The sequence below is a fragment of the Cetorhinus maximus genome, chromosome 3 (genome assembly GCF_964194155.1).
Source record: "Cetorhinus maximus chromosome 3, sCetMax3.hap1.1, whole genome shotgun sequence".
Classification (NCBI taxonomy): domain Eukaryota; kingdom Metazoa; phylum Chordata; class Chondrichthyes; order Lamniformes; family Cetorhinidae; genus Cetorhinus; species Cetorhinus maximus.
Genome location: NC_135881.1, coordinates 55,919,718 through 55,940,176, shown reverse-complemented (window position 1 = coordinate 55,940,176; position 20,459 = coordinate 55,919,718). Strand labels below are relative to the sequence as shown.

At 44.4% G+C, this 20,459-nt stretch overlaps 1 protein-coding gene across 1 annotated transcript in view; it reads left to right on the top strand.

Annotated features, from left to right (window-relative positions):
* The window catches only part of LOC144672780 (zinc transporter ZIP12-like), a 92,003-nt gene that overhangs the window by 30,573 nt on the left and 40,971 nt on the right, over positions 1–20,459 (top strand). Inside the window, exons 6-9 of the mRNA XM_078534779.1 lie at positions 127–299; positions 3,854–4,006; positions 10,119–10,220; positions 15,662–15,737. Of these exons, the coding sequence (XP_078390905.1) occupies positions 127–299; positions 3,854–4,006; positions 10,119–10,220; positions 15,662–15,737 (504 nt within the window). The remainder of the gene's footprint in view (positions 1–126; positions 300–3,853; positions 4,007–10,118; positions 10,221–15,661; positions 15,738–20,459) is intronic.

Sequence of the window (20,459 nt, the reverse complement as noted above, 5' to 3'; positions counted from 1 at the left end):
TTCCATAATTAGGGTTGATCATTTGGTTAAAATATTCTTTATCATGCTTTTTTCATGTGGATATTTGCATTTTCAAAATATCTTTATGCACATTCAGGAATGCTAACTGTGGCCTTTTTTTCCTAGAGTATGGATATAGCACAGTGGCTGTTTTGATAATTACTGTGAGCTCCATGTGTGGTATCACCCTACTTATCTTCAGCTCATGCAAACAGACATATCAGCTTATTCTGCAGCTGTTTGTAGGTATTGCCGTTGGAACAATGTCAGGTGATGCACTGATGCATCTTTTGCCACAGGTAAGTTACTGCACAAAAGTGACATTATTGGGTTGGCAAGGCACCCTGGGGTACGGGAGGCAGCAAAACTTATAAAACTACTAACATCAAGGATGTTAGAGGGCACAGATTTAAAATAATTGGTAAAATAAGCAAGAATGATGTGAGAAAAACATTTTCATGCAGGGAGTGATTAAAGTCTGGAATGCACTGCCTGAGAGTGTGGTGGAGGCAGGTTCAATCAAAGCATTCGAAAGGAAATTTGACAGTTATCTGAAAAGGAAGAGTTTTCAGGTTTACAGGGAGCAGGCGGGAGAATGGCACTAGATGAATTGGTTGTTCGGAGAGCTGGTACAGACATGACTGGCTGGATGGCCTCCTTCTGCGTTGTAACAATTTTGTGATTCTGTGATCAAGATCAAAGTTTTTAGAAAAGGAAGCAACACAGTGGCTGACTGGCCACAATGTTGGAAAATATTTCTACTTCAGTGGAAATATAGGACAGCTTTCCTGAGAATGCACAACTGGCACATGACAATCCCTGGTGACCACACGTACTTGGAAAATTGGTCCTTATAATTCTGTGTTCAATTTACCTCATGAAAAACTCACTGAATGGAAAACAAAAGTTATAGGTTTCTGGAAATGATGATATTTTGGCTATGATACAGGTTTTTGTTTCTGTTTACAGAAACATAACTTAGAACAAAACATGACTTTGCATAATTTTGCATGTTTCTCCTGAGTCAACAGGTTGTTGGCTCAAGCTCAACTATGAACTTGAACAAGCTTCACTTGCTACATTTACACTTACTACACTTCAGTGCAGTATTAAAGGAGCACCACATTGTTAAAAGGGCTGTATTTTGGGAGAGACTCTGGGCTGAATTGATCCTACAGCAGTGAACCCATATTTGCCATCATTGGGATCCAGAGGGCGATTTTTGAGGAGGCAGACAGTTATGTGGGCACTTCCGGGAGCCCACATAATTAAGGACAGAGGGCGGCCTCCTGAGGCTAGAGGGCCAATAGAAGGCCCTTCAGCGCTGATTTTTGTAAGTAGGTGAAGGAGAGAGCGTTTCAAGATGGAAGGGCCTTCTGAAGATTTTTTAAAAAATTTTTTAAAAATAAAAATGCCTAAAGCTGTCTAACCATTACTATGGAGGGGAAACCACAGCTGTGGCCATTTTGCAGTGGGGGTTAAAACTGATAAATGGAGTGCTGGCTTCCCAGCCTGCCACTAGAATGCTGCCTCTATTTATCAACCAAGATTCAACCTCAGTTGGAGACCCAATTGCTTACCACAGATGCGCACACTGGCCTTGGGCACATAAAGGGGCTTGATTTGCTAGATGCTGCTTTCAGACATTCCCATCCTCAACAGGATTCTTCAAAAATGGCACAGCGGTGGGACTATGGCACGCCAGCTTATGATGGGAAATTGTGGCCAATCCACCTCCAGTCTCGCCTCTGCATCCGTTTAAATCAAGGCCTTCTATACTTATTCAATTGGCATTATTTGAAGAAGAGCAGGGAGCTCTCCTTGGGTTTTTAACCACATCCCTCCCAGAACCAAACCAGGAAAACAGCACAGATTAAGTTCTCATTAGCTCTTTGTGGGTCCTTGTTCTGTGTAATTGGATTTATACAATAGAGACTAAACATTAAACATTATTTACATGCACTTTGAGCTGCCCTGAGGTAATGATAATGTAAATGTAAGTTCTAATTATCTGTCTTCAAATGATTTTAAATTCCTGCATTTGATAGTGAGATTTTATAGTTCACAGCCTTAACGTTTAATGAAACCATTTGCAGTGGCAAAAAATCTTCCTCCCAGAGAGGCAGAAAGCTACCAGGAGCAGGCCCAACCCACAGAGGATAGGTCATAATGGCTCACCAACAATGCTGAGTGAAATATTACACAGCCAGATCAGTCCATCTTTCTGACTTATACATGGAGTCTGACAATGAAGTTTCGCAGAGTCAGAATGGCTTCGGAGCCATTTAAAAATGGTGGGACCTGATTCCTGGATTCCTGACTGCATTCAGGATGCCCCCAATTTTCACCAGAGCGGGATTAAGGCTGCGGGCTTGCTAACTGCACCCTGCACTCCCAGTCTGGCTGGTTCCATTGCAAGGAAGGGGGGTGGGAGGGGGGGGGTGGGGGGGTGGGGAGTGGGGGAGGGGGGACCCCCCCCCTCCCCCTAATTTCATGGAGCTGGGCCAGCTTCTCCATGGCTCGTGGCTCACAGACCGTCAGAGGTGTCATAAACCATAGCCTGAATTCGGGAAGTTCAAAAGGTCTTACCCATTCCCCCCCACCCCCATGCACCATGCATGCCAATTCAATGCCAACTCATGACCCTCGCAAGTCCTCGTTGTCCATCATTCTGTCTGTGCCACCTCATGTTCCTTCCATTCACACTCACCCAGTAGACACTATCTAAATAACCAATGAGCCATATAATTACAATGGCAAATGTGGAACTGCTGAGAAAAAAAAAATCCAGAAATGTTCTTTGAGAACAAACTGTTGCTCCTACAGCCCTACAATGCTATAAAAGTGTCACTCAGACAGACCACTAAAGTATCAATAACAGAGGCTTCAAACACTTTTCATCTCCTAATCTTGTTCAAGTAAACATTGAGACATTGGCAAAAGTGAGCACAGGAAGAAAAACATATTATAATCACTTAAAGATGCCAATCAAGCAAGTCTTCTCTGCATGCTTGGCTGTGAGCCTAGACCAATTAAAACATTAGATCAGCAGGCAGTTCTGTTTTGACAATGCAAGTGAATTGTTGACTTTGCTTGATTCACATCTTTAAGCGGTTATAATATTGATTGACACTTTTGTAAGGTTTGAAGATTTGGCATGGAAGGTGTGAGAGGTCATGGGGGTTGGGCGGCAGAGGTGAGGGGGTGCGAGGGGTGAGGTCTAGAGGGCCTAAAATCTTCTCAGAACAACTAGGAGGCAGTCTCAGAGAACCGAGGCGGATGTTTTAAGCAGCTTGCCTTGGCATTTGCCCACCCTCATGGGCCCTGGCACTTTTGCTTCTGGGGCCAGTGGGCCCGACTCCATCCTGTACCTACCACACCGCCCGCAGAGCACAGATTGTTTTTATCTGGGCACTTTGTACATAGGCAACTCCGGTGAGTCAAGTTACCCACCACAGTAGCCAAAATCCGGCCCTGAGTGGTAGCAGTGAATATATATAGCAGTGCAAATACAGCAGTGCAGAGATCCCCTAGCTGACAGCTGCCTGAATTTCAATGTCAGTCAGCTGCCTCGGAGCATCCAGCAAGCATCAGTTTCATTTACATAAGTCACAAGGCCCAACTCTGGGTGTGCCTCATGCCGAACTGTTCCAGTACAAAGATTGATGCCAGAAACTAAATCTTCATATTAAGTTTTAGGCCCATATTTGGATTAATGTGGCAATAGCAAATAATGTGGAGGACAGTTGACTAAAAATGATTCCCTGGTGTGGTTTCCATGAGACATATAAGCGATAAAGTACCGGATACAATTAATTAAGTGTGCATTTTTGTTCATCCCTCTCGTGTTAAGGTTCTTGGTCTCCATGAGCATGAGCAAAAAGATACTGGCCATTTTTCTGAAGACAAAGGGTATATTTGGAAAATGCTTACAGTACTTGGAGGAATATATGCATTTTTCCTAATTGAAAAACTATTCACACTCATATTGGCAATAAGAGGCCAGGTAAGTCAAAAAAATGATATTCACTGAAAAATGTACATCATGCCTCAAGGGTTCTTATCAAAAGCAATGCTCATTCAACATTCACCCTTAGTCGAAGTATTCCTGTGATTGATGATTATTATCAATTAGTAGACAATGTGCATTTTTATTGTGCTACTCTGTCCGACAATTTTGGCAGAAAATATGTCTGGGACAGGCTTTTCCACCCATGGTGGAGAAATCAATGTTGGAACAGTTCCAGGTGCGGGGGCAGTGGGAGACGGAGGTTGGGCGGGTGGAAGTTGCAGCCGGTGACTTTTGCAGAGGCAGGCAGTTAATTGGCCGGAGGGCAGTTAGGGCGGCCAATTAGCAGCCAGAGGAGAGAGAAGGTAGGTGGGACTGCCTTTTGCAGGAAAAAGTGAAAGCACCAGGGATTGAGAAAGAGAGGCAGAGGCTTGGAACCCGGGACAGGGCAACTCCTCAATTCTCCGACATTGATCTCAAGGTCCTTCTGGATGCTGTGAGGGAGACAAGGAAGGATTTCTTTCCGGAAGGTAGGAAGAGAAGGCCAACCAGCCAAACAGAGCTGGCATGGATTAAGGTGTAAAAACCATCATAGCTGAAGTGTGATCAGAGGAACTGGGTCCAGTGCTGTAAAAGATTCAATTACCTTCTTCATCCTGGCAAGGTGAATGCAATGCCAGACCCTCAGGGTAGGCCTCTGTGTGTTTAACCTCACGCAGACACTCTAGCTGAGGAACCTGAGGTTACATGCTACTCCTGAACATGGGAGGAGTGTGTGCCCAGTGCACTGGCTGACCCCTCAGTAAGGCTCAGAGCCATGGTGCTGCTGTGGACTTACTGATACATGCAGCTTCCTATATGACAATGAGCCACTGGCCAGCGGTGCCTTATCTCTCTCTCTCTCCTTGGTCCTGCAGGTGAAAAGGGCACACAATGCCAGAGAGAGGGCTCATACTGGAGGAGTGCTCATCTCCACATTGTCACTGCTGTGGAGAAGGGAGCCGTGGAGATCACCAGGATGGCCCTGCAGAAGCAAATCGGAGAAGGAGAGATAAATATTCCTGGTGGAGAGGGTGAAAAGATATTGTAATCTGTCAATGAAGGAGTTGGAGTGTCCTCCTCCCTGTCTGACAGCATGCCAAAGATTCAGTTGCATTGGGAAGCTTCAGCACTGCAAAAGCTGCTGTTCTCAGAGACTTGTTCTAATGCTCCCAGTGTCTCCCACAGGTTCTGACAGGGAGGAGCAATGCCAGAGGCCTGTAACAGCACTGGGGCACTCGCAGGAACCTGAGACAGCAGAACCAGCACTGTCATATCAGACAAGTGCACCCTCCACTTTCACAGATGGTCTCAGTGGTGAGCCCCTGCACATAATTACATGGAGGCACACTGAGTGAAGAGCATATCATGAGTGAACTGGAGGAGGTGAGAGAGGCCGAGGCAGTTGTGGGAAGTCCCCCTCAGAGGATGGAGGACGGACAGAGTCATGCTCAGCCGGACATAGATTCAGGCTCTCAGGTGCCACAAGAAGGGAGGTTGTAATTAGACCAGCAACAGCAGATGGTGGAGTTTCCAGAGGCAGTGCAGCGTCATGGCCTGAAAAGAGAGAAGTCCATCCAGCTCATGTGTGCCACCATGGCACAGAGCTTTGAATGCATGAGTTCCTCCACTGAGGCAGTGGCCAACCTCAGGGATAGCCATATACAGCAGCACACAATGTGGATGCAGGAGTACACATGCCATGCTACACATGCCATGCTCTGCAGCATGGTCAATGGCACCAATGGAAGAGAGATGTTTGGAATGGATGCCTGTTACACAGCAGCTGGTGGTCCCCTCCAAGGCCTGAAGCAGTGACTGAGGTGGATGAGTGTGCCATCATGGCAGGCACCATCGTCATCAGTCTCCTTGGCCCCTCTGACTGAGGGACTATCTCTGCAGCAGGGCCAAGTGCCAGAGTCTGCGCCTGCATTTACACCAGTGCAGCTGCCTCTGGAGGTGCCCCCACTGAGCCTCTATGACAAGGATGACTGCCACAGGCATCTCAGTTGCAAACTGAGACAAGTGGGCAGGCTGCCTCCAACTCATCTGATGGCACAAAGAGAGTATCAAGTAGAAGTGGCCAAGAGCGGAGGCCACCATGTCGGGCAGAGCACTGAGAAGGTCACTGGGGTTTGCTTCACTTGTAAATATGCACTTTGTTACTTTTTGACATACTGTAAATATTGATACATGATGCCAAACATGTGAGCTTCCATTTTTAATGGTGAAACTGGAAAAGAGGGATGAATAAGTGAAGAGAAGCAAAGGTCTTTGAAAGGGTCAGTAAGGCCTGTGGACAGAGGTCATTCATTGCTGGTGAGTGGATTTATTCAATTCTGCTACTTCAACGGAAGTCACCCTGACCAGGCCTGCGAGACCTGCACCAGGCACGGCCACCTTCCTGCGCAGCTAGGGTATGTCAGTGTTCTTCATCTTCCTCCTGCTCCTCCTCATCCATGTCCAGTACCTCCTCTTTTTTTGATGAGCTCTGTCATAACAGGGTGTCACCCTCTTCAAAGTCCACATCTCTCTGAATGGCCACATTATGCAGTGTGGAGCAGACAACCACAATGAACGAGACATTTGTGGGAGTGTACTGCAGGGTGCCACTCGATCGGTTCAGGCACTGGAACTATATCTTCAGAAGCCCAACGGCCTGTTTGTGGACCTTATATGCAGATGGCATTGATTATAGCGTCTCTGTGCCTTGGTGTGTTGTGTTCTTCCATTTAGCGCAAAACATACCAATCATACAACAAGAATGTGGGTTCTTTATAGGTAAGACTATATACAGACAATGGTAACTGGGAGTCTATGTAGAACACATCTGACTTTGGGGACTGCTGCTCTGTTCTGTCTACAGAGTACATCACATCCTATCTTCACTATCCATGGTGGAATGTGATGGACAACAGTTCAAGATACACCACCTAAAGCTTCATCACAAAAGAGGTCACATAAAGAGGTGAGCAGCCATTTGGAGGTCTGCCTGCATGAATCACAAAAAGCTAGCATACAAGTTCAGCAGGTAATAGGTAAGGCACATGGAATGTTGGCCTCTATTTCAAAGGGAATAGAGTATAAAAATAGGGAAGCCTTGCTAAAACTATACAAGGCACTAGTTATACCACACCTAGAATGCTGTCAACTGTTTTGATCCCCTTAGCTAAGGAAAGATATACTGGCATTGGAGGCAGTCCAGAGAAGGTTCACTAGGTTGATCCTGGGTATGGATGGATTTTCTTATGAGGAGAGGTTGAGTAGGTTGGGCCTGTACTCATTGCAGTTTAGAAGAATGAGAGTTGACCGTATTGAAACATATAAGATTCTTAGGGGGCTTGACAGTGTAGATGCTGAGAAGTTGTTTCCCCTTGTGGGTGAGTCTAAGACCAGAGGGCATAATCTCAGAGTAAGGGGACACCCATTTAAAACAGAGATGAGGAGGAATTTCTTCTCTCAGGGGGTAGTGAACTTGTGGAATTCTTTACTGCAGAAGGCTGTAGAGGCTGGGTCGTTAAGTATATTCAAGGCTGAGATAGACAGATTTTTAATCAGTAAGGGAATCAAGGGTTATGGGGAAAAGGCAGGAAAGTGGAGTTGAGGGTTATCAGATCTGCCATGATCTCATTGAATGGTGGAGCGGACCCGATGGGCTGAATGGCCTACTTCTGCTCCTATGTCTTATGGTCTCTTCAAACGATAACCCTTGTCCCCTGGGGATCCATCAATTAAGATTGTGGGGTGGAATGAAGAGGTGCTGCACTCTGGACTGTTGGAAAATGAAGCAGTCATGGCAGCTGGCAGGAAAACAGACGCACACATGCAGGAAGCTATTGTTTTGATCACAGAACAGTTGAATGTTGGGTGAGTAGAAACCCCTCTTGTTGATGAACCTCACAGAAACCATTCTTGCTGCGCTGATGGCCGCATGGGTACAATCTAATGCTGGAATCCAGCGATGGAGGTGAAACTCACTGTCCTTTGTGCCTGCGAGGCCGCATCTGTCTGGAATTGTACTGTCCAGCTCTCGTAAATAGTGCATCAGTGATCTGTGAGATGCAGCAGTCAATAGCTGTTTGTGAGACATGACCTAGGTCTGCAGCTGATCCTTGGAAGGAGACAGAGGCAAAGAAGTTCAAGACTTGACATGAACAACATGACTTCCACAGCTATTGACAGGGCGTGGTGAGTAGTGCAGTGAGGTGTGAGGCTCAGTCATCTCAGTGACTATCTGCCTGGATAGACGCAGTTTCCTGCGGCATTGATTCTCTGACATGTCGCTCCGTCTTTGGGGTACACCCCATGTTCAGAGTATGACCTCCATTGCTTTCCAGGCCCTCATCCCTTTCTGTTGCCTTCTTATGCCCAGGGCTCTGCCTCTGCTACTGAGGATGTTGATTCTCATCGCGACCAGAACGAGTATCTGAGAATTGCGTCCCTATTCCCAACTGTTGCCTTCCTTGAACTCAGCTGCACTCACAATAATGTCTAAACCCCTCTTCCAATTTCCCCATGATGCCAGGAGGGTCATGACCCCTACACTGCCCGAGCATGTACAGATCACTCTCTCCACACCTCTACACACCCGACAGCACCTATGTGCCAATGTCTGAGTGCCCCTCTCAACTCTGCTCCCTTTTATGGGTCCACCTAGGTGAATGATGGGGCCATGACTGGCTCCCTGCTTTGTTACCCCTTCCATTCACCTGATCTGGCCCAAATCCAACGTCCAACACATGCACTCCCACAAAAACTCAAACTGGCTCTTAATGAGCTGACAATGAGCTCATTGGCAGGATTAATTGGTATCGTTTCCAGATCGAGCAGATTTCTGGGACTCGCCTGAAGAAAATCACTAGTGGTAGGAGCAGCAATGTGATACTGGTCAGCCGACTGGCTTAGTAATGTTAGTGACCACTTACCTCTGTTGCCACCCCATCAGAATCTAAATATCCTGCCCCTGGTGTTTAGACTGAATTATCCTCGGGCCTTTAACAGACAAAATATTCAGTTTGCCTTCCTCCAAAATTCAATACTGAGTCCATTTAAAATATATATCTACCATATTAAACACCAGTAAGTCTAAAACAAGAGCCCTAAATATTCTGTAATTTGTGTTTTGTGTTTGACGCCAAATGTTCACCTTCATCAAGTAGGGCAAATATTCTTTGTGAAAACAAGTTTTATAACGCCAAAGGAGTTGCCCATCTTTGAGCTGCTTAAGTAGAGTGGGTGATTTGATGTGAGTTTTCCTTGTAGAGCTCAAATAATCCAAGCTGCTTTTAATCCTTTCTTACTACTCATTTGAACAGAACAGAGAAGTGGATAAATTTCTACATGGGCAATTATAGTGTGCCCCATTGTTAAAATGCAGCTATGAGTCACCAGCTTGTAATGTGCCCCCTACAGGCTGCTGTCAGATTTGCAGCTGAGAAATCACTGGTGTGGTCACTTGTTAAGGACCTGCAGCAACAGGGTAAAAGATGAGGTGCAATCAGCTTTGGGAACAGAAAGCAGTGAAACAGTGGAGCAGCAGGAAAGATGAATGCAGAATCTATGGCAGCAACTGCTTCAGATTTCAGATCCTGTAGAAAATCTGCATGTAAACACAAAGCTTCTTCCAAGTTTTACCTGATAGGAGCTAAGGATCTGTTTAAGTGTCCCTCCAAGTAACCTTCTCAACTTGCCCATGGTTACTGGATGAGCGCAGTCACTGATGGTTATCAGATGATAGAGACAAAAACACCATTGGAGTCCAAGCTAGTCTCATTTGCCCCCAGTTGTATTCATGTTTGAAGCTCCCATCGGTTTCAGGTGGGGACCTCTGACCGGAAATCAGGAACAGGTATCAAAACAGTGGTAAGTCAAAGTTCTCAATTGCTGTTTGATTTTAGTTTCACTACTGCCCCCATTTCTGAGCACCAGCAGGGCAGCAGCAAGGTGAAAATTACCCCCCTTGCTCTTGATTCATTTAATAAGTTAACTGAGATGCAGAAGTTCTTGGCTGCTGTAAATTGTGGTAGAGTTTATATTAACCTCACTGTATTTTTTTTTCCTCCGAAACCAGCCATTTGCAAATGGACATTTGGCACATTCACATGACCTTCCAATGGAATCTAACTTGAATATCCAATCAGAAGGAGGCAAATCTATTTCCACTATGCAACTGGTAAGATACCTGTCAGATTAATGCTCACCTAACATTGTATAAAAGGTTAATAAACAACCAGAAAACTTAATAGGCTGGATTTTACATGTGTCCTCTATTTCCACGGAATGTCGTTCAACTGGACCATGGAGTGAAGAAAAGGAACTGGAAGGCAGCCCACCTAAAGCACAATGCTCCTGATTTTCCAGGTGGAAAGACAAACATAATACAAATCAGACATGTTCCAAGCTACATGTTCATTGTGCTGGGCTCTGTGCCAGGAATGAAAATTTACTCCAATAACTGTGAACTCAAATGTTAGCTGACAGACCATTTTAAAGAGAACAGTGGCCCGGTTAAAACAAAGTGCTACATTTCAATGCTTTAATCACAAACCGAGACCCCAGTATTTATGGTGAGGTGAGGAGGGAGCACGAGAGGCTGAAAGCAGGTGTAGAACTTGGCAAGGCCAAGGATGTGGAGGCCCTACTAGAGTTAACGGCAGGAAGTCAGTTTCATTTCCTTCTTCTGTTTCCCACGTGGCAGCCGGACAAATTGCATGTCAGGCTGGCCAGTGGGAAATTCAGCGGCAGGAGTCCGTGACCTTGGGAACAGACCTCATCGATCCTGAGGTGAGCAGACTGCAGATCAGGGATTGGGCGGTGCAGGGTGGGATGTCAGCAATTGCAGCAGGGAAAGCGAGGCCATGATCATCAAAAGGGAGGCCAAAGGTTTCCTCGAGGAGCCAGTGGGTTACAGCACTCCTGATCTTCCTGGCCCACATAGAGTGCTGTAAAAGGAGCTTCATTTTTGTAGCACAGAGCTAAAAGCAAAAAACTGCGGATGCTGGAAATCCAAAACAAAAACAGAAACAGAAATACCTGGAAAAACTCAGCAGGTCTGGCAGCATCGGCGGAGAAGAGCACAGTTGACGTTTCGAGTCCTCGTGACCCTTCAACAGAACTTTAACTTAAAGCTGACATTGGGCGTGTTTGGCGGCATAAGCAGACAATATGGCGAGAAGGCCAAAAATCAGTTTCCCGACGTTGTGAAACCCAGTTTGCAATCGTCCGCTCTGCTCGCCAATGGCGGCTGCGTTCCCTGCCGTCGGACATCGGGAACTTCACTGTAATACATCCGCATATCATTATAAGCCTAGCCCACTGGAATCACCCCCCCATGGTGGATCATCTGAGCATGCTCACGCCCAAGTGTTTCACTACTGAACATAAGCAACATGCTTGGCGAGCTGCACATCAAGCAGTTCTTTGAGGTTTGTTTGCCTACCTTGCTTCGGGCAGCACTCACAGTTATCAGTGTCAGGCTTTACAGTCACACATCACTTTTAGGGTGCTCACAGGCAGCTCTCTACCTACCAGCCCAGCCGTAGGCAGGGGTAGCTTTTCAATGGCTGCAGAGCTAGGGCTTGCTTGGGGGAGGGGGAGAAGTGGCCTCAGGCAAGGGAAGAGGCTGCAGGGGGAGGGCTGTACTGGTGAAGGGGGGTATCCCAGGGTGTGTGTGGAGGCACATGTTGATCTGTGCCAGGGGCCTCAAGGTGGTGAGGGCTGAGGAGGCAATCTCCAGAGGAGATGAGGCCAGATGGAAATGTGAGGGTGTGTGTGAGAGAGTGAGTGGTGATGTCCCTTGAGCTGGCAGTGAGTGAGATGAATGTGCGATGGGCTTGTGAATGTGAGTTTAGAGTGATGAGATGGTTGCCTTACCATGGTGACACGGATGAGATTATTCAACTCTTTCTGTACTGGATGGCAAACCTCTTCAGTGCAGCATTGACACTGACCACCACTGCCACCGCCTCCCAAGTTGGAGTGATGACACTGATGAGCCTTCTGTGGCCAGAGCAGGGATAGGGGACATTGTGGCAGGCTCCAACAGTGTCCAGAAGTCGTCCCAGGGATGCATCGCTGATTCGGGGGGCTGCAGTCTTCTTGCCTTTTGGGACCATGTCTTCTGTGCAGCAGTCCTGGGCTGGAAGCACCGAGAGGTGTAAGCGCAGCTGCACTTTAAATATGGCGCCCGCCATGAGGAAGCAGTGAGGTGATGGCGTGGCAGATGAATGAGAGCCTGCACCCCATCAAAACGGTATGTTTCCCGGGAATATATGATTAATGAGGCGGGTTTTAGACGATATGGCGTGAAAAGCCACCATTGCGGCCGGTGGGTGAAAAGTTCTTTTTCCCGCCAGGTAACGCACTTAGTGCAAATCTGGGACAATTCCTCCCATGATCTTATTGAAACATATAAGATCCCAAGGAGACCTGACAGGGTGAATGCTGAGAGGATGTTTTTCCTTATTGGGGAGCCTAGATCTAGGGGTCACAGTTAGAATAAAGAGGTCCCCCATTTAGGATGGAGCTGAGGAGAATTCTTTTCTTTCAGAGGCTCATTAGTCTGTGGAATTCTCTTCCCCAGAGAGCAGTGGAGGCTGGGTCATTGAATATATTCAAGGCTGAGTTAGACAGATTTTTGATCGCCAAGGATTTTGAGAGGTGGGGAGGAGGGGGAAGGTAGAGAGGAAAATTGAATTGAGGCCACAATCAGATCAGCCATGATCTTATCAAATGGCGGAGCAGGTTCAAGAGGCTAAATGGCCTACTCCTGCTCCTAATCCATATGCTCTTGTATTCTTGACCTCACGCACGTATTCTGTAGGTTGAGATTGCATTCCACATTTCTGTAGGGTTTAATGCACCCCCCCGCTCCGTCCCCCACCCCGTCGTTCCACCGCCCCTACAGCCCAACCTTCACCCATCCACCATGAGCATTTCTGAGACTTGCTCTGACATGTTCTGTACATTTATGTGAAATATCACCAGCTGGGGCACGTTTAGAGAAACGTTTTTGTGGGGGCAGCAGATGCAGTATTATGGGGTTTAAAAAAACCAGGACGTGACATATAAATCTTCACAATTTAAAGTTCAGTAGTGACTTCATTTTACATCGAATCGCAGTATTTACAGCACAGCAACAGGCCAGTCAGCCCAACTAGGCCATGCCAGCATTTATGCTCCACTCAAGACAACGACTCTTCATGTAATTCTATCAGCATGTTCTGTTGGTACTTTTTAATCCTGAAATGGAGAATTGTAAGCCTGCAGCAACAAAAACATTTACAAGCTGGCAAGAAAAAAAAATCACAGAAATACAGACAGTTTTCACCCTAGTTATCTTCCCCCTAACCCCATGCTCAATTTTCTCAAACAAAGTCCCGTGTAACACATTGCCAAAGGCTTTTTATGAGGTCCGTGCACACTGAATCCATTGCATTTCCCCCATTGTCGTGTACATTACCTCTTCAAAGAATTCTGGGGTTTGTCAGGCAGGATCACCTCATTTGAAATCCATGCTGGCTACTTCTAATTATTGAATACTCTAAAATTTTCCCTACTACAGACATTAAAATAATTGACCCGTGCAATTACCTGGATTAATTCTATTTTAAAAATCAGGTTTTTTTTATTCGTTCACAGGATGTGGGCATCACTGGCTGGGCCAACATTTATTGCCCATCCCTAATTGCCCTTGAGAACTGAATGGCTTGCTAGGCCATTTAAGAGTCAACTACATTATTGGGGGTCTGAAGTCACATGTAGGCCAGGTAAGGATGGCAGATTTCCCATTAGTGAGCCAAATGGGTTTTTACAACAATCATCAACATTAGACTGTTAATTCCAGATTTTTCATTGAATTCAAATTTCACCATCTGCCATGGTGGGAGTTGAACCCAGGTCCCCAGAGAATTACCCTGGGTATCTGGAGTACTAGTCCAGTGATAAAACCACTATACCACCACCTCCCATTGGTTATGCTTTGTCTTCTGTCACACATTCTGTTCTATAATTTTCTAATTCTGTGATTCACATTCAACCCAGAAATATAAGTTTTAGAGTCTCTGTAACATCCTATCCTGTCTCTCTTGTGATCCTAGGATGGACCCTGGTGTTTTGGCTTTCTTTAGTCTAACTGACACCTAAAATTTTCTGTCTGCCCATCATAATGTCATTCAACTTGCTCTCACCCACTTGAGAGTTCAGCTTTTCTCACAGTTTCTTCTCTAAGGTATCATACTGGTGAATTTGTGATTTATGCTTTAATGGTTATTACATCTGTTCTATCACTGAATTCCCAAAATTTCATATAACACTAACTATATCCTAAAAAGTGTTTTGTACACATTTATCATCTCTTATACACAATACTTCTATTTATAAAACTCAAAAATGCTATTGTCCTTTTTAAGAAGTTTTAACCAGCTGCATTTGCACTACTCAAATTATGTATTTGTTTCTTCACACACTGCAGCATCCTTTCATTGAGTGTATATTTCCATTGGTTGATTTTCTTCCAAAAATGCATTTGTTACACTTAAATAGCATCTGCTATCTATCTGCTCATTCTGCTGATCTGCCTTTGTTATCCTGGATTCACATACACCCTGCTTACACTTTGCTAGTTTCTTACACTTCTGATCAAAGCTGTTGCTCAACTTCAGAGTGTCCAAGTAGATAATGGTTTTAAGCCATTGTTTGCTGAGTTATGAGCCTAGCATGCTTTCACTGTGCCACTCTCCTACACCTTTGACTCTTTGGCTGATGTGCTTATGCCTTTTCAATAAGATCCACAGTGAATGGTTCCCCCAGTGGGTTAACCTCTAAGGGACCTTTCAACTTCCATGCCACAATTCTTCATTAAACAAAGAGGGGGGCCAGACTTCATCCATGGGTTGTCAAGGGCGCTGTTGCTCTTCTTGTATGTCAGTCTCTATACACTGACCAAATTTCCAGACAGACTGCACAATGCAGTGATGGACAATGATATTGTCACAGACTTGTACACTGGATTGCTCCACAGCAGTGTCATATGAATATATTATGATTTCTTCAGGTTCTTTTTCCATTCTGATGAATTCTTGCAAAGCCAGTTGTTATAGAAGTGGAATTATATTCCAAGGTTTAGAAACTTATAGATAAATCCAAAATAGTTCTTCCTTTGCAAAATTACAGTAATGCACCCCAGCTCTTAAAGTACTCTGAAAATAAGTTATTTTCACTTTTTGCTAATATTGCAACTGCTGACAGAATCAAGGTTTTTCTCTCTAAAAATCCTCTTGATTCAATCAAAATACTATTATTGTATAATGTTTGCATTTAGGTTTGAGACATTTATATCAAGGCCATCTACTTTTGTGATGATTCACAATCATTTCCAAACATTTCGAAAAATGCTTTCCTAATATGAAGTTAGCTCCCATAAGAATTAAATTTAGTATGATGCCTGAATTCTTTTCACAATAACTGAAAGATATTACATAATCTTATCCAAACTAATGACACAACATTTATTGTGTTAACAAGACTGAGTAAATGTTTATCCAGCAAGGAAGATAGTAATGATCAGGATAATCTCTGTTACCTTTTATAAATTTATCTCCTCTTTGTTAATAGGGGAATCCTGAAGATTCGGAAAATGTTGACTTTCCTACAAACAATGCAATAAATACTATTACTGAAAATGACAAGAGTAAGTACTACATTGTGAATGATAGAAGAAAATACAAATGTTTCCAATGTTTCACCTTGCTGATCATTTCACTGAATATGAAACTCGGATGTATCTGGCAGCCATTATACTCTCAGGACAAATAATGGATATATGTTCACCATTTTTTCACCCAAATGCTTACAGAATCTCCCCATTGCCTCATCTAAGAATTCCAGGTTCTAAATCTTAGCTTGAATCTTATACCTATGCAACTCCCTGAGCTTGTTTTTTTTTTGAGTAAGTGAACTTGTATTTTATTGATTCAAATTTTGAGTCCTTTTATTCCTTCTCGTTTGGAAGCTTCTGCCCATCTTCAAAATTCAGTGCTGGATCTTGAGTAGCTCTTGCACCAGTAAAGCATTCACTTCACTGAAACCATCCCTATTCCGTCACCAAACAGTGGGCAGTGTTTGCACAGATGGATGGACTTTCAATTTCATTTACCTCTTGCCCCAATCTCTTTGTAACCTACCAAAACCAACTGCAGGTTAAAAAATGGACTCATTGTTTCATTACTGACAGCCAATCAAAAGCAATTGGCAGAATTCCTTACTAACAATTGCCCAATCAAACTTGCTTGTCAGAAAACATTGCTTCATTTTTACTTGTGACTGGACAGATATGGCCTCATTACCTATCTGTATAAATAAACATATAATAATTTTATAGCTATGTAAGTTGTTTCTTCTTCTACAACAGAGTTTGGTCATCAGCACAACACTTGTTTTGACCATACAAGTTGAGGAAAACATAAGTAAGCCTAGGTTATTGAACATTTAGTTACATAAATTTCTTCTCATTACAACCATATAAACACCGAGCACTGAGAAATGTAATTTTGTGGTAACCTGGCATTACAGTGGAATTTAAAATATTTGTAGTTTTGTGACCTGGTATCAAGAAATTTGAATAACACAGAAAGCCTTTGCATACTGAAAAATCATAAAAATGTAATAACAATAAAGAAAATGGGAAGTTTCTAAGGAGGAGAAGCTCATTTGTGTGATGTCGCTTCTCAAGGGCTGACTCAAACTGGGGGCTGCTCCCTGTACAGCACATGTGACATTCTTCATTGATCTAATTGAAGAATGTTACATGGACCATGCAGGTATTGGTGCTGTTTTCCCCAGGGAATTGACACTACCCGAACAAATGTTTTCTCCAAAGCATTTAGTGCGAAAAGGAAAATGAACTTTATACGGCCATTTATTTCATTCTTCAAAACAATTGCAACTAAACCAGATTTTTTTCTCAACTTCCAATCAACCTTGTTTCATGTGTTCCATGACACTTAAAAAATTAATGATCTTCTCACATTTAGAAAGATGCAGGGTGATTTAGAAGTGTGTGCTAATAATGAATATTGTTAAATCATACTGTGTGATAGTAATGAGAAATGGTTTAATTTACTCATATCAAATTCCTTTGCTCAATATTTTATCAAAGGCATTAAAGCCTTTTTGCAATATTAAAGTATGTGGATGGAAGACATGTAAACAGGACTTGAGTAATTGTCCATCCTACATTGTATTTAACTTTAAACTTTCTTATTAGTCCATGATAATTAAAACTCATAAGAAGTATTGATTTCAACTATTTCAGAAAAAGACATATCAGAATTAATCAAAAAGCATGATACTATGGATGCTCGAAATCTGCAATAACAAAACTGGTCAGGTAGCGTCTTTGGAGCGAGAAACAGAGTTTATGTTCTAGGTCGATGACCTTTCAGCTGGGAAAGCTTACAGGTGTAATAGGTTTTGAGCAAGGTGGGACAATGACGAAAGGAGGTCTGTGATAGGGTGGAAGACTGGAGTGGTTGAATGACAGAAGAGTTAGCTTTTCAGGGCCAGAACAAATGGCGATGAGGCAAGGAAAGAAACAAAGAAACAAAAGATGTGCCTAGAGCAGTCGTGCTACTGTTTGGAAGCAAAAGTAAGAGGAAAAATCAGAACATGTAATGAAGAGGAATCAAAATGGGGGACGGAGTTTGTGGCCTGGAATTGTTGAACTCAATGTTGAGTCCAGAAGACTGTGAAGGTGAGCTGCTATTCCTCGAGCTTACGTTCAGCCTCACTGGAACGGTGCAGCAGACCAAGGCCAGAGGTGTCAGTATGAGATCAAGGTGGGGAATTAAAATGACAGGTCACAGGAAGCTCAGGGACATGCTTGCAGACTGAATGGAGGTGTTCTGCAAAGTGGTCACCCAATTTTGCATTTAGTCCCCCCAAAGTAGATTGCGAGCAGTGAATGCAGTAGACTAAATTGAAAGAAGTCCACATAGGGCAGAATTTTTGCCCTCGTCAGGCGGGCGGGAGCGGCCAGGAAGCCGACCGCTGCTCGTGATCGGGGCCGGACAGCGATATCATGCTGCCGGGTCAATTAAGGCCCACCCAGCGTGAAACGTGTGCTGCATCGCTCAGTGCTGCCTGTTTAGCAGGGTGGGGGGGGGGGCGGAAGAGTGGGTGAGCATGCAAGTTCACGCGGGAAAATCTCCCTGAGGCACAGAGCTGCCTCAAGGAGATGAAGATATGAAAAATTAAAAATAAAGCGTTTAAAGATGTTAAAAAACATGTCCCTTCATGTAACTTTGTCACATGAGCAGGGACATGTTAGGAATTGGTATGAAAATTTTTTATATTTTTATATATTTTTTTAATGATGGATCAAAGCCTCATCCCGCCCGTGGGTGAGGTTTCGCCGCTGGGCCTTTTCGCCTGTCCGCCAACCGTAAGGTTGGACGGGCAGTGAAAAATTTAAATCAATTAGATTGTTAATGACCTTAATAGGCCTGTGAATTGTCAGCAAGCGCTTTGCCGACTGAAATATCGCACAAGTGCGTGATGACATCGGGACGCTCACCTGACGTCATCGCACGTCATTTTACACTCATTCAGGTTGTTCAGAAAATTCTTCCCATAAATCGCTGCTTCAACTGGAAGGTGAGGAGAGAGGAAGTAAATGGGCAGGTGTTATATGTCCTGTGTTTGCATGGAAAGGTGCCGTAGGAAGGGGGCTTTGTGTTCAGGGTGTTTGAGGAGTGGACCAGGGTATCACAGAGGGTTTGGTCCGTTAGAATGCTGGAAAGGGAGGGAAACAGAAGACCTGTTTGATGGTGGCATCATGTTGGAGATGGCAGAAATGGTGGAAAATGATCCGTTGAGTATGGAGGCTGGTGAAGTGGAAGGTGAGGAGAAGGGGAACTCTATCATGGTTCCTGGAGGGAGGGAAATGGGTGAGAGCAAAAGTGTGGAAAACGTGATAGAAACAATCGATGGTCCTGTCAATCAAAATGGGGGAATCCTCGTTTGAGGGTAAAAATACATCTTAGTCCTATAATAGCTTCTCTTGTCCTCGCCTTCCACCCCAGCTACCTCTACCATGATCCTACCAGCAAAGACTTCCCCCCCCTTCCTTTCCCTTTTAGCATTCTGAAGTGACCATTCCTTCCGTGATATGCTGGTTCATTCCTCAGTCACCCCCAACACCCTGTTCCTTTCCCACAGCACATTTCCATGCAAACACAAGAGATGTAATACCCTCCCTTCTACCTCCTCTCTCCGCACCATCCAAGGTTCCAAACACTCCTTCCAGGTGAAACAGAGATTTATTTGTACTTCATTCTATTTAGCCTACTGTATTCACTGCTCACAATGTGGTCTCTATATTGGGGAGGCCAAACACAGATTGGTGACTGCTTTGTAGAACGCCTCCATTCAATCTGCAAGCATGACCCCATTGTTCCAGTGGCCTGTCATTTTAATTCTCCACTTTGCTCTCACACTGACACCTGTGTCCTTGGTCTGCTGCACTGTTCCACTGAAGCTCAAGGTAAGCTTGAGGATCAGCTTCTCATCTTTCAATTAGGCACTTTACAGCCTTCTGGACTCAATATTGAGTTCAACAGTTTCAGGCCATAAACCCTGTCCTCCTACTTTGTTTCCTTTTCTTTGCATGTTTTGGTTTTTCTCTTGTTTTCACTTTCAGGCAGCAGCACACCTACACTAGGCACATTGTTTTTTTAGTTTATTTGTTTGTTTTCTTGCCCCATCACCATTCTAACTCTTCTGTCATTCAATCACTCCTGTCTTCCACTCTATCACAGACCTTCTTTGACCATTGTCCCACCAGCCCCTTGCTCAAAACCTATTACATCTCTAACATTTTCCAATTGGACATAATTCTGGAGAGAGTACGGAGGAGATTTACAAGAATGTTGCCAGGGCTTGAAAATTGCAGCTGGGGTTGTTTTCCTTGGAGTTGTGGAGGCTGAGGGGTGACCTGATTGGGGTGAACAAAATTATGAGGGGCCCAGATACAGTAGACAGGGATGCCCTGTTGCCCCTAGCAGAAAGGTCAATTACCAGGGGGCACAAATTTAAGGTGATTGGTAGAAGGATTAGAGGGGACATGAGGGAAGACTTCTCCATCCAGAAGGTGGTGGGTGTTTGGAATTCATTGCCTGGTTTGGTGTTGGAGACAGAAACCCTCAACTCATTTAAAAAGTACCTGGATCTGCACCTAAAGTGCTGTAACTTGCAAGGCTACGGACCAGGTGCTGAAAGGTCGGATTAAAATGGGCAACTAATTTTTAACTTTTTTTTTCCTTTCTTGGCTAGCTTAGACATGATGGGCTGAATGGACTCTTTCTGTGCTGTAATTTTTCTATGGTTCTATGATGGAAGGTCATCAATCTGGAGT